This window comes from Melospiza georgiana, chromosome 19, assembly GCF_028018845.1.
Source record: "Melospiza georgiana isolate bMelGeo1 chromosome 19, bMelGeo1.pri, whole genome shotgun sequence".
Classification (NCBI taxonomy): Eukaryota; Metazoa; Chordata; class Aves; order Passeriformes; family Passerellidae; genus Melospiza; species Melospiza georgiana.
In genome coordinates, this window is record NC_080448.1 from 2989549 (window position 1) to 3003086 (window position 13538).

The 13538-nt window shown below is 57.4% G+C and overlaps 1 protein-coding gene across 3 annotated transcripts in view; it reads left to right on the forward strand.

The window, feature by feature from the left end:
- Positions 1–13538, forward strand: part of CALN1 (calneuron 1) — a 176668-nt gene that overhangs the window by 19140 nt on the left and 143990 nt on the right. For 2 of the 3 annotated variants that reach the window (XM_058037500.1, XM_058037501.1), the window contains exon 2: positions 1959–2157. In XM_058037500.1, the coding sequence (XP_057893483.1) occupies positions 2032–2157 (126 nt within the window). In that variant the 5' untranslated portion in view covers positions 1959–2031. Of the gene's footprint in view, positions 1–1958; positions 2158–12433; positions 12498–13538 lie in introns of those variants that run through there. The other variant, XM_058037503.1, reaches the window with a different exon arrangement.

A 13538-nucleotide genomic window follows, 5' to 3' on the forward strand; every position in this document is an offset into this window, starting at 1 on the left:
GCCCTGAGCCGGTGTCAGGAGGGATAACGAGGGGTACCTGTGGGGCACCTGGGGGCAGCAATCAATCAATCAATCAATCAATAGTGTCTGTCAGAGCACGGAGAGAGACTGGCTGAAGGATCAGAGGTTCATGGAATGTCCTGGGTGGGGAGGACCCGCAAGGATGGTGAATTCCAGCTCCTGGCCCCACACAGGACTGTCCCTAAAGCCCAGCAGGTGCCTGGCAGCATTGCTCCATCGCTCCCTGCTCACAGCTGGTGTCCCTAAAGGAATGGGGACAGGGCCAGCCAGTCCCAGCCACAAGGGGCCCTGCCATGGCCGTGTCCTGGCTGAAGGAAGGGGAGCTGTGGGCACGAGGGGCCCTGCCATGGCCGTGTCCTGGCTGCAGGGAGGAAGGAAGGGGAGCTGTGGGCACGAGGGGCCTGGCATGGCCACGCTGGGCATGGGAGGGGAAGGGAGCTGTGGCCTGGGCCTCAGGGCCCTGTGGGGATGGGCAGGGCCCTGTGGGGACAGGCAGGGCTCGGTGACACGGCACAGAGGGGCTGTCAGGCTTGGAGGGTTTGTGTGTCACCACTAGAGGGGTGACACTCGCTGAGGGGACACCCTGGGGGTGACATCTGGCAATGAAAGGAGCTCCTCTTGTCGCGGCATAGCCCGGGAGTGAGCCCTGCCTGGTGCCGCCTCCTGGCACAGCGCTGAGGCCACTGAGGGGGCCCTAAGCAAGACACTCTGGGCTGGCACTGGTGGCTCCTGGCTGGGGGCTCATGGAAACCTGTGTGGGTGCGTGCAGGAGCCTTTCCAGCTCCTGTGTGCCCAGCGCTGCCAAGGGGTGCCTGTGGCAGCTGCGGGTCTGAGCTCCCCCAGCCCGGGCTGCAGCTGGAGCCAGCCCTGCCCCTTCCAGCCACTCTGTGCCAGCCCAGGAGCCCTTGGCTGGTGCCCCTTCCACCCAATCTGTGCCAGCACAGGAGCCCTTGGCTGGTGCCCCTTCCACCCAATCTGTGCCACCACAGGAGCTCATGGCTGGTGCCCCTTCCACCCAATCTGTGCCAGCCCAGGAGCCCATGGCTGGTGCCCCTTCCACCTGCACTGCACCAGCCCAGGAGCCCGTGGCTGGTGCCGCTTCCACCCAATCTGTGCCAGCCCAGGAGCCCGTGGCTGGTGCCCCTTCTATCCTCTCTGTGCCAGCCCAGGAGCCCTTGGCTGGTGCCCCTTCCACCCAGTCTGTGCCAGCCCAGGAGCTCATGGCTGATGCCCCTTCCAGCCAGTCTGTGCCAGCACAAGAGCCCTTGGTTGGTGCCCCTTCCACCCAGTCTGTGCCAGCCCAGGAGCCCGTGGCTGGTGCCCCTTCCACCCTCTCTGTTCCAGCCCAGGAGCCCGTGGCTGGTGCCCCTTCCAGCCACTCTGTGCCAGCCCAGGAGCCCATGGCTGGTGCCCCTTCCACCCAGTCTGTGCCAGCCCAGGAGCCCATGGCTGGTGCCCCTTCCACCCAATCTGTGCCAGCCCAGGAACCCTTGGCTGGTGCCCCTTCTATCCTCTCTGTGCCAGCCCAGGAGCCCATGGCTGGTGCCCCTTCCACCCAGTCTGTGCCAGCCCAGGAACCCATGGCTGGTGCCCCTTCCACCCAGTCTGTGCCAGCCCAGGAGCCCATGGCTGGTGCCCCTTACACCCAGTCTGTGCCAGCCCAGGAGCCCGTGGCTGGTGCCCCTTCCAGCCGCTCTGTGCCAGCCCTGCCCTGCCAGCCCAGGAGCCCTTGGCTGGTGCCCTGGAGGAGCAGGACCATGCCCTGCACCGTCCCCTGGCACTGCCCATTCCCCCAAGCCCCGCTTTTACTGGGAACCCAACATCTGTTCCAGATGTGGCCGCTCGGTGCTGCCTGCCATGAATTATTGACCCGGGGGGTTTCAATAAATGATGCAGCCCGGCCGTGCGTGCGCTGAAGTTTGTGTCGCTCTCCGCAGAGTCGCGCTCCGGGCTCGCCTGGCCCCATGATGAGCTCGCCCCGCGCCCGGGCCCCGCCGACTCGAGTGCCCGATGGGGCTGATCCAGGAGCCGGCAGAGGGGCAGCCCAAGCGTGAAGGTGGCCGCGGGGATGGGGCTCCCGGCGAGAAGGAGGAGCCGCCGCAGCGGAGCCGGCAACCGGAGTTCCCCTCCTGGCAAGTGATTTGTGCTCTGCTGGCAGGGAGGGATGGAGGGAGGGATGGAGGGGATGGGGGGACGCTGCTGCCCCCGGGGTGGCCGTGGGGACACCGGCGTGCGGGGGGGATGCTGGCTCTGACCCTGAAGCAGAACCCGCCCCAGGCGCTGCTGAGCGCGGACAATCCCCGAGCATCTCCCGGGAGGGCAAAGGGACCCCGGGCTGCAGCCAAAAGTGGGTCTGACCCAGCCGGCCCCTCCTCTCCCGCCTGGGAAGCCCGAGTGGAATTTTGGAAGCCGAATTTTGGAAGCCTGGTAGCCTTAGGAATTGATTTTTTTTTTTTTTAATTTATTACTTTTCTTTCTTCACCATTTTGAAAAATGGCTTGACTCACAGTTGCATGAGGCTGTGGGGACTCACAGCAGACCATCTGTTTCAGCTGTTAACAGTCATTAATTCTTTCGTAATTTTTGCTACTTTCGAGACACTTTGGGGGAAAAAAAATATGTTCTGGATGGCATTGGAGGAGTTCAAAGTCACTAACATATTTTTCTCAGAGAAACAATGTGCCGTGAATGCAGTTGTTCTAAAAGAAAATACATTTTTATTGGCTTTCTAAATGGGGAATTTGTCTCCTGTGGCCATGCAGGAGGACACAGTGTTTATCTCCTTTTCACCATGTATTTGGCTCATACCTGCAATCCACAGACTGAGCAGGGTTTTTCTGGGTTGAATCTACTGCAGAAAGGCTTTTATTAAAAAAAAAATAAATACAGTGAGATTTTTCTCTCAAGGCACTGCATTTGTGGGCCCAAGCACTGAGTGATGAACTCTGGATTGTGTCCAGCCCTCCTGGGACAGGTGCTGGGTGGGCTGGGGCAGCTGGCGTGGTAAATAATGGCACAAAGCATCCCATTGTCACTGTGCCCCAGCCTGGGCACATCCACCCTCCTGCCTGGTGTTCCCTGAGCCAGCTCCTCAGAGGGGCTGTTCCTGAGCAGCGAATCCCTCTCTCTGTGCTCCAGGTGTGCTCCCCACCTGCTCCATCAGGGCCTTCACCCAGGCCTGGGGTCACCCCAAAGCCCCGCTGTGGCTCATGGAAAGTTTTAGATGAAACAAAAAAACATTCTTGAGCTTTGCATGGAGTGCCAGGACATGGGGAATGGTTTTACCAGGCAGAGGGCAGGGATGGGTGGGAGACTGGGAGGGAATTCTCCCCTGTGAGGCCCTGGCACAGCTGTGGCTGCCCCTGGATCCCTGGCAGTGCCCAAGGCAAGGCTGGACAGGGCTGGAGCAGCCTGGGACAGTGGGAGGTGTCCCTGGCATGGCAGGGGTGGCTCTGGGTGGGATTTAAGGTCCTTCCAAGCCCACCCAACCCATCCTGGGATTCTGTGATTCCACGATATAAGGAAATGGAAAGAGAGGGTGCAGGACCTTGGAAACACGAGGTGGGTGAGGGCGCTCCCCCAGGGGAGTCCTTTGTGCCACCACGGGGCCGTGGGGTGGGGACAGCAGAGCAGAGTAGAGTGGAGAGCTCTGGCTGTGGCTGAGCAGCTTCGGGTCCTGTGTCTGTGCCAGGAGGTGAAACGTGGCCAGGAGCTCCAGAGCTGCTCCGGGGAATGCAGAGCACCCTGCCCTGCCCAGCTGGTGACACCAGGGAAGGGACAGCAGGCACGGGGGAGGGACAGCCAGGACAGGGCTGTCTGGGTCCTGTTGGGGAAGAGGAAACAGGAAAGCCTTACAAATATGATTGCCTGGCAAAAGATTTTGAGAATATAGAAACTATAAGCAAGATTGAAATGAAAGCTAGCTTTGAGATCCCTCAGTTACTGAACAACTGGAAAACAATGGTGTGGCCAGCTGAAGGTGATCCCCTTTTGATGGAACAACACCCTCTGCTTGCAGACAGGCCCAAGGGTCAGAGCAGACCCTACAGCTTGGCAGAAGGGCCCAAAGAGGAGTTTTTAGGGTTTAAAATGTAACACAGTGTGGTAATGTAATGATTCTTATAGGCTGTATGGAAATGCTGTAGGATTTGTATCTTGTACTAGATTGGTTAGTGAGAATGAGAATATTCAACACAGATGATTTATTGTATTGTAACGGGAACCTCGTTCTCTTACCCCTTTTACTCTTCACCCTCTCTGCCCCTCTCTTCTCTCAGCCTGCTCTGAGCTGTGTTTGGCAGCTCCCAGCAGGGCCCTGCCCCCAGGCCCTTTGCAATAAACCCCAAGTTCCCGACCTGGCTGCAGAGATCTCTGCTCTCCGTCCGTCCACCCCAATGCTCCTACACTGGGGACAGGGGGTGGCACAGGATGGCAAACCCCAAATGGCCCCATGGGGCAAAGCAGAGTCTGTGGGATGTGCCCTGAGAGCTGAGCTCAGCTCTGGATGATCCCACATTCCAGGCATGGACTGCAGCCACCTCCTGCCCTTTTCCAGGCCATCCCTGGGTCCTGCTCTCCTTCCTGAGCAGGGGCTGTGCCCGAGTGCTGGAGGACAGCCAGGATGTGCTCGCCAGCAGAAGGTGCAGGAATTCACATCTGGAGCCTTGGAGACGTTTGGGGCCAGTGTGGTTTTCATTTGAGGCCTTTCCGTTCTCCATTGACTTAATTAAATTTAAAAAAAAAGAAAGAAAGAAAGAAGCAGGCAGGATTGGGCTTTTTTTTTTCCTCTTTTTTTCTGATCAGATGCCTGGCTCGGTGTGCTACGGAGCCAATTTTCATTTTGAAATTTCCTTTCATTTTAAAGCTCCCCACAAGAATTTGGAGCTGCAAACCAAAATGAGGAGGTGTCAGACTTCACAAAACCAACCCAACCCCAAACCTATTCATTAACTCCAAAAGCATCTTCTGTTTTGTCAATTTTTTGGAAAGCAAAAGCTTCTTTTTTCAAATAAAAACATTGCTTTTAAAAAGAAAAAACAAACAAATCTGAATTAGGCAGAAATACTCAAAACTCTTCATGATTTGTTGTAGTGGGGAGAAATGGGGGTTGGCTCTTGGCTGAGGGCTGCTCTCCCCCTTTGCCCTTCCTGCTGCCAGCCTGTGCCATGGGACAGAGAATTTCTGACTATGGACAGGGATTTGCAGGTTTGATAAGGATGATTTGAGATCCTGAGGCCTGTTTATTCCTGATGCCCCAAGATTTGTTGGTTTTCCCTGCATCCATCCTCCTCCTCCTCCCTCCAGGGGCTCAGAGCTCAGTGCACCCCAGAGACTCACAGCCTGTGAACCCCTCCTGCTCCCAGTGGAGGGAAGGAAGGAAGGAAGGAAGGAAGGAAGGAAGGAAGGAAGGAAGGAAGGAAGGAAGGAAGGAAGGAAGGAAGGAAGGAAGGAAGGAAGGAAGGAAGGAAGGAAGGAAGGAAGGAAGGAAGGAAGGAAGGAAGGAAGGAAGGAAGGAAGGAAGGAAGGAAGGAAGGAAGGAAGGAAGGAAGGAAGGAAGGAAGGAAGGAAGGAAGGAAGGAAGGAAGGAAGGAAGGAAGGAAGGAAGGAAGGAAGGAAGGAAGGAAAGGAAGGAAAGGAAGGAAAGGAAGGAAATCTCTCCCCAGCATGAAATTTGCCCATTAACACCCCAGACACCAAAGCCTCAATGGAGCTCTTCCCTCAGCTCAGATGCCTCTCCCTGATGGGAAGTCTAAAAATAAGCACATTCTCTACAAACAGCTTAAAGATGTTGAAAATGAAAAGCAACAAAGGCTGGAGAATGGATGAGTCACTAAATTACAGGGCTATCTTTCGAAGAGCAAAACAAACCCCAGAGAGCCCCCCCAGCCCTGGCTGCTGGAATTCCTGCTGGTTTTGGGGCTGGGGCTCAGTCTGTGGGCTCTGAAGGGTGAAACCTCACCAAATTCTGCTGCACTCTGTGCCAGAGCTGCTCTGAGTGACCAGAGCAAAGCCAGCAGCATGAACTGGAGGTGTTCTTCTCTCCCACGTGGGCATTGCTGGGAGTTTTTGGGATAATCCCCCTCACAGGAGCCTTCCTGCAAGGGCTGTAAGCAAAAATTCCTGTCCACAGAGGGTTCCCTGGCCCCAAGGAAGCCACAAGTGTTTGGAGCCTCTCTGTGAGAAGATCTCTGTGGGTGTCTGTGCCTTTAGCTGGGTGAGGGAACACAATTAAAGGTTTGGGATCTTCCCCCTCCCTCAAGGTCTCCATTCAGTGAGCTCCACCAGGGTGGACTCTGTGGCAAAGCTGCAGCTTTTTTAGCATTTGCAGATGAGCTTGAATCAAAATGCTGGCATTTGAGGCAGCAGGAAAGGGATTGGCCTGGAGCCAGAGCTGTGCCTACATCTGATGTTTGCAGCCAGCCCCAGGCTCTGGGAGAGGCTGCCATGGATGCCACAGATGGTGGGGCTGAGGAGCTGCTGTGCCAGCCCTGCTGTGGGCTGTGCCAGCCCTGCTGTGGGCTGTGCCTGCCCTGCTGGGGCCTGCAGGGCTGCAGGGTGTCCCCTCTGCCCAGGGGGAACCTGGGGTGCTCTGGGTTGGGAGGGACTTCAAAGGGACCCAGTGCCACCCTTCACAGGGATCCAGTGCCACCCTTCAGAGGGACCCAGTGCCACCCTTCAAAGGGACCCAGTGCCACCCTTCAGAGGGACCCAGTGCCACCCTTCACAGGGACCCAGTGCCACCCTTCAGAGGGACCCAGTGCCACCCTTCACAGGGACCCAGTGCCACCCTTCAGAGGGACCCAGTGCCACCCTTCAAAGGGACCCAGTGCCACCCTTCACAGGGATCCAGTGCCACCCCTTCAAAGGGACCCAGTGCCACCCTTCAAAGGGACTCAGTGCCACCCTTCACAGGGACCCAGTGCCACCCTTCACAGGGATCCAGTGCCACCCTTCAAAGGGATCCAATCCCACCCCTTCACAGGGATCCAGTGCCACCCTTCAAAGGGATCCAGTGCCACCCTTCACAGGGATCCAGTGCCACCCTTCAAAGGGATCCAGTGCCACCCTTCACAGGGATCCAGTGCCACCCCTCAAAGGGACCCAGTGCCACCCTTCAGAGGGACCCGGTGCCACCCTTCAGAGGGACCCAGTGCCACCCTTCAAAGGGACCCGGTGCCACCCTTCAAAGAGACTCAGTGCCACCCTTCACAGGGACCCCGTGCCACCCTTCAAAGGGACCCGGTGCCACCCTTCAAAGAGACTCAGTGCCACCCTTCACAGGGACCCAGTGCCACCCCTGCCCTGGGGACACCTCCCACTGTCCCAGGGAGCTCCAGCCTGGCCTGGGGCACTGCCAGGGCTGGGACAGCCACAGCTGCTCCATGTCAGGGCCTGCCCACCCTGACACCACCCCCAGCACCCTCATCCATCCTTTCTGTGGCTGCAGGGGAGCCTGTAGGACTGACGGGGGGTAGGACGGTGGGGGTGGACAGAGAGCAGAGATCTCTGCAGCCAGGGCAGGAACTTGGGGTTTATTGCAAAGGGCCTGGGTGCAGGGCCCTGCTGGGAGCTGCCAAACACAGCTCAGAGCAGGCTGAGAGAAGAGAGGGGCAGAGAGGGTGAGAGGGTGAGAGAGTAAAAGAGTAAGAGAGTAAAAGGGGTAAGAGCTAAGAGACAAGAGGTAAGAGTAAGAGCTAAGAGGTAAGAGAGTGAAGTTCCCGTTACAATACCATAAATCATCTTCTGTGTTGAATATTCTGATTCTCACTAACCAATCTAGTACAAGATACAAATCCTACAGCATTTCCATACAGCCTATAAGAATCACTACATTACCATCCTGTGTTACATTTTAAACCCTAAAGACTCCTCTTTGGGCCCCTTCTGCCAAGCTGCAGGGTCTGCTCTGACCCTTGGGCCTGTCTGCAAGCAGAGGGTGTTGTTCCATCAAAAGGGGATCACCTTCAGCTGGCCACACCATTGTTTTCCAGTTGTTCAGTAACTGAGGGATCTCAAAGCTTGCTTTCATTTCAATCTCGCTTATAGTTTCTATATTCTCAGAATCTTTTGCCAGACAATCATATTTGTAAGGCTTTCCTGTTTCATCTTCTCCAACAGGAATCAAGGCCAGCAGCCTGGCCCATGTCCCCAGCCCGCTGCAGCACCACTCCCGGTCCAAAGAACCCTCTGATCCATAAATCCACAGCCTGAGCTGGCAGCTCCAACAAAAGCTGTGCCCAAGGATCATCAATCCTGGAGCAGAGCTCGCCCAGCAGTGATTTAATCTCAATATTCCATTCTGAAATGTGCTAATTAAACTCCAGGAGAAAGCATCCAGTGCAGAAGCGAGGTGGAGGAAAAGGAAAAATAAAAGTTTCTCCTGGAATAATTAAGCACCATTAAAACATGAAAATCCAGGCTAGGGAGCAATTGTACTCCTTCCATCAAGTGTTTCATTAGAAATAACGGGGTGGAATTAAGCAATACTGAAAATGTGGGCTGGGGATTGGAAAACCTCTCGCACTTGAGGCTGGGAAAGGCTCCTGAGCCCTCCCCAGCTGGAGACAGTCAGTGGGTGTTGCCCAGGACATCCCACACTGGAGTGAGCAGAGCCCCCTCTGAGGGCTGTGGGGAAGGGAGGATTGCAGAGCTCCCCCCTCCAAGGGCCTTCCCCATTTTCTGGGCTTTTCATTCCAGAGGGTCATCCCTGACTAACAGAGCAAAGCTCTTTAATCCCATCGAGGACTTTTCTCGGGTTTTGGATTGTTAATTGCTGCCCCAGATGTGCAGGGTGTCTGTGCTTTGGCCTGCACGTCTGAAGAACGAGTCAGAGCTCTTCAGTTTTCAGTCTTGAAGTTGTTTATCAATTCTTATCTATAAAATTTTGCTTTCTGCCCAGTGGAGATCTGCTCAGCAGGGCAGCCACAGGCACTCTGTGTTGTCCTTTTATACTGCAAACTATATATAACATATTTACACTTAATTCCCAATACCTATCACCTGTGTTAGACAGTGCACTTCTACTCTAAACCAATCCCAAAGTGCCAACATCACTGCAGAAAATGGAGAACAAGAAGAAGAAGAAAGGCTGGACACACCCAAGTTCCTCCTCTTGTCCCCATAACCCCTGTACCAAAAATCTTACAATCTACATTTTCACCCTGTGATCATTTTATTATTATACTATTCAAACTTCTGTGACTTTCAGGTCCTCATACAAAGCTGGTAATTTGCTCCATGGGTCAAAGTCAAATCCCCAGGTGTTCTGGGCTGTGTGCCAGGGTCTCTGAGCCCCCAGGCAGGGTCCTCAGGAGCTCTGGACACCCAGAGGGATGTGCTGAGTTCTGACAGCGAGGGACCTCAAAGTTTGGCCCTCCAGGCCTCCCCTTTGGCTGCAAGGGATCTCTGAGAGGCACACAGCTCTCCTGGAGCCATGGCCAGGATTGCCCTGCCTCCCTTTGGACACCCATTTTATTGCTGCTGCTGCTGCTCCGTGGTCCCTCACCCCTCGCTGGGCTCCTGACCCCAAACCAGGACCCTGCCCTGCCCTTTTGGGGGTGGCTTTTCTGGGCCCCATGGAAGGAGCCTGCCTGGAGAATTCAGCAGCTCCTGGGGGATTCAGCAAGTGCTGGTCACCCTGGGAGTGACACCCACAGTGTCCCCAGGCAGGGACAGCAGCCTGCCCTGCTTCACATTAGGGTTTTCTTGATTCTGCTGTATCATTTCCAGGAGTGCATTCCAAACATCCCAGGGCTGATTCCCATCCTCCTGGAGAGCTCCATCCCCCCCCCTCAGCCCCAGGAGAAGCTGCAAACCAGAGGGTTTGGAGTGATCAGCTCTGCACTGTGACAAAGAAAAAAGGGAAAAGAGCCACGGGCTGTCCCTATTGATATGGACACAACCTGGAGATATTCTGGATCTATTTGGGGATTAATGAGGACTCAATTCTTTCAGAAATTTTAATAATAAATATATTGGCCTAATGGATTTTCCAGCTACTGTTTTCAGCCATGAAGGTGGGGACCTTTTTGGTTAATGTTTTCCAGAGCTGAGGAAAGGAAATTAGTTAAAGGCAGGGAATAACTTTCCCACATGAGGAGGTTTGCCCCCATTTATACACATAGGCAGCCCAGATGGAGATGACAGAACTTGCAGGTGAAAGTTTTCTCATGGATCAAGGGGAAAAAATAGGAATGAAAAGTGAAAGGATGAGATTCATCTGCATCTCATTCTGATGGAACAACATTTGGTGCCATCACTCACCTTCCAGCGCTGGTGCTGAGGGCCTTGCTCCTGGAGCAGGGATTATCTTCTCACTGAATGCCAATAACTTCATAAAAATGGTGAAACTCTGGGATGTAGCTGATGGTTTATGAGGGACTTGGAGCGTGGCTGAATTCCTGAATGTCCGTGCAGGCAATGTCCAGGCAGAGGGATGCAGAAATCCCCCCTGGGGCAGGACAGCTGAGCTGGTGGAGCAAAAGGAGTTGAACATCAGTGGAGATGGGGTTTCTGTGGGGTTTGTCTGCACAGGGAGCAGAGAGCCAGAATCCCTCTGCCCCTGGGTGCTGAGCTGCAGCCCATGTTCATTGTGATCCCAGTAAATCCCAATATGGGGAACACATGACCCGCGAGGCTGAAGGGAAGGAGACAGGAAGGATTTTACATCAGAAAAGTACAAGGGAGACAAGATGTGAATTAAACACCTTTGAGCCCTAAAACCCACACTCTGCAGGCTTTGTTTGATGCACACAGGGCTGTGGGAGTTGCTGGAGATGGCAGGTGCCTCTCCAGGCTGTTTTCCAGATCCAATTGAGGCAGTTTGAGCCGTGCTGGGCTCCCATCAGAGCCTCTCCTGCAGTCAGCTGCTGTCACAGCACAGCATCTCTGCTTCCTTTCAGCCCAAATTGGTTTCAGCCAAACTTCCCCTGCTGGGAGCATGCTGGCCCAGCTGTCCCCGGGGTCAGGGGCTGTGCTGGTGCCAGGCAGGGATCCAAGGGCTGTGTGCCTCAGAGCGTTCCAACAGGAGCTGGGCAGCCAAGGCAGCTCCACTGAGTGCTGCTGCCAGCTGAAGGTGACTGCAGCAGGGAAAGGGGAGATGTGGCTGGGAGAAGGGCACTCCTGCAGGCACCTCCTCCTCCCCAGGGCAGAAACCCAGCCCCTGGGATGGTGATGTGGCTCTGCCCGTGGGGCCAGGCAGGCTGGGGGCCCTGGGTGCAGGGAGCAGCACAGTTTGTGCACACAGAGCATAGGACGCACCTGCAGCTGTGGATTCTTCTACTCCACTGCTGCTGGCCAAGAAGTCTAAGGCCATTCTGACCAATATCAGCACTGGTGTGGCCAGCAGGACCAGGGCAGTGACTGTGCCCTGTGCTGGCACTGCTGGGGCACCTCCAGTGCTGGGGCAATCTTGGGCCTCTCACAAGAGAAACCCTGAGGGGCTGGAGTGTGTCCAGAGAAGGGAAGGGTCTGGAGCCCCAGGAGCAGCTGAGGGAGCTAGGCAGGGGCTCAGCCTGGAGCAGAGGAGGCTCAGGGGGCCCTTGTGGCTCTGCACAGCTCCTGACAGGAGGGCACAGCCGGGGGGGTCGGGCTGTGCTCCAGGGAACAGGGACAGGAGCAGAGGGAACGGCCTCAGGCTGGGCCAGGGCAGCCTCAGGGGGGATTTTGGGGAAATTCCTTCATGGAAAGGGTGGTCAGCAACTGGCACAGCTGCCCAGGGAGGTGGTGATGTCCCCGTCCCTGGAGGGATGGACGTGGCACTTGGGGCCGGGGGTCACTGGTGGCCTGGGGGCAATGGCTGGACTTGATCCTGGAGGTCTCTTCCAAACAGCCATTCCGTGCTTCTAAAAAAGGAACCGGCGGCTTAACCCCGCTCCCTGCCGAGAGCAGACCTGCAGACGGAACGTGCCGAGGGGGGCTCGGTCCCCAGAGCGGCTCCCCCGTTCGCGGGCCCTGCCCTGCCCGGGGCCGCTCCCTGCGCGCAGCATCCCCGCCCGGGCTGGGCCGGGGCCGGGGCCGGGGCCGGGGCCGGGGCCGGGGGAGCCCGGCGAGGAAGGGGTTAGCGGGGCCGCGCCGCAGGGCTGCCGGCGGACGGAGGGAGGGTGGTCCCTGGCCGGGCCGGGGGAGCGGCGCGGCGCGGCGGGGCTCGGGCTGCGCTCGGGGCTGCGCTCCCGGCCATGGGGCGCTGAGCCGGGGCTGCCGCGCCGCGCCGCTCTCCTGCTCCTCCTGCTCCTGCATCGCCTCCCTTCAGTCCGCTTCTTCGCTTCTTTGGTTTGATTTCATCCCTTCGCTCGGTGGTTTTTTTTTTTTATATTATTTTTTTCTCTCGCGCGCTCCGCCATCCCCACCGCCCAGATCTCTGTGTGCCGCCTCCCTCCATCCTCCTCTCAATAACTCGTCTGGGAGCGATCTGGAGGGGCGGGGGGGGGACAGTGGAGCCGAGCGAACCTGTGGCGGAGGAGCCGGCTGGTGGAGAGGTGAGTGAGGAGCTGGCGAGCATGGGGAGAGCTCGGGCTGTCCCCCGGCCGGGCGGGGACGGAGGGAGGGCTCGCAGGGAGCCGGCAGCGCCCTCCCTTCCCCGGCCCGGGGGCACCGCGGTACACCGGGAACCTGTTGGGGCTCAGCCGGGCCGGCAGCCGAGCCATCCCCGAGGGAGGCCGTGGGGGGATGCTCGGGATGCTCGGGATGCTCATCCCCTCCCCTCGGTACACGGATCCGCGGCCGTGCCCCCCGAGCCGGCGCTGTGCGGCTGTGGGCGCTCACACGCGTGTTTGTGGAGTTGCCATGGAGCGGCACAACAGCACTTGGGCTGCCCAGAAAACCTTTTTAATTCGCTTGCTGGCCCCCTGCTCGTCCGTAGCGGGTGATGTAATGAGAGCTCGGTGTCTATGCGGTGTTCTGCTCTCGGGGAGCCGGACACGGGTGCAGATCCCAGATCCCGGAGCAGAGGGAGCATCCGCCATCTGTTTGAATGGACGGGTCCTTATCAATGTGTCAAACCCAACAAATGCACTTGACGGAGGAATCCGGCCCCAAACACCTCCCGATGCCGCTGTCGGCAGCCGAAGTGCTCGGGGCAGAGTCTTGCCCGACCCCCGCTGCCCGCTCGGAGCCGCTCCGAGCCCAGCCCCGGCTGCTTTCAGCTGATTCAGTCAGCAGCTCCAACACCTGATTTGCAGCGCTCGCCTCCTGCTTCCCCCCCGGAGCATCCCCGGGGCTGCAGCGGGGCTGGAGCTGAGTCGGCTCCTCCCGAGCCCTTCCGCGGTTACTCAGCAGCTCCTCAGACCTTTCCCACCCACCAAGTTTCTCTGTTTTCCATGGAGCAGCTGCCTCCCCCTTAGCGCCTGGCGAGCCGTGTCCCCTCCCGGTGGCTCTGGGAGTGCTGCGAGTCCTCGGGACACGGATGGGCCGTGCCGGGAGATGAGAGCGGGACGGGCGCTGCGGTGGGCTCTGGGCACCGGAGGAGAGGTGTGTGATCCTGGCTGGCTCCAGGGGCTCGCTGGACTACAGGAGGAGCT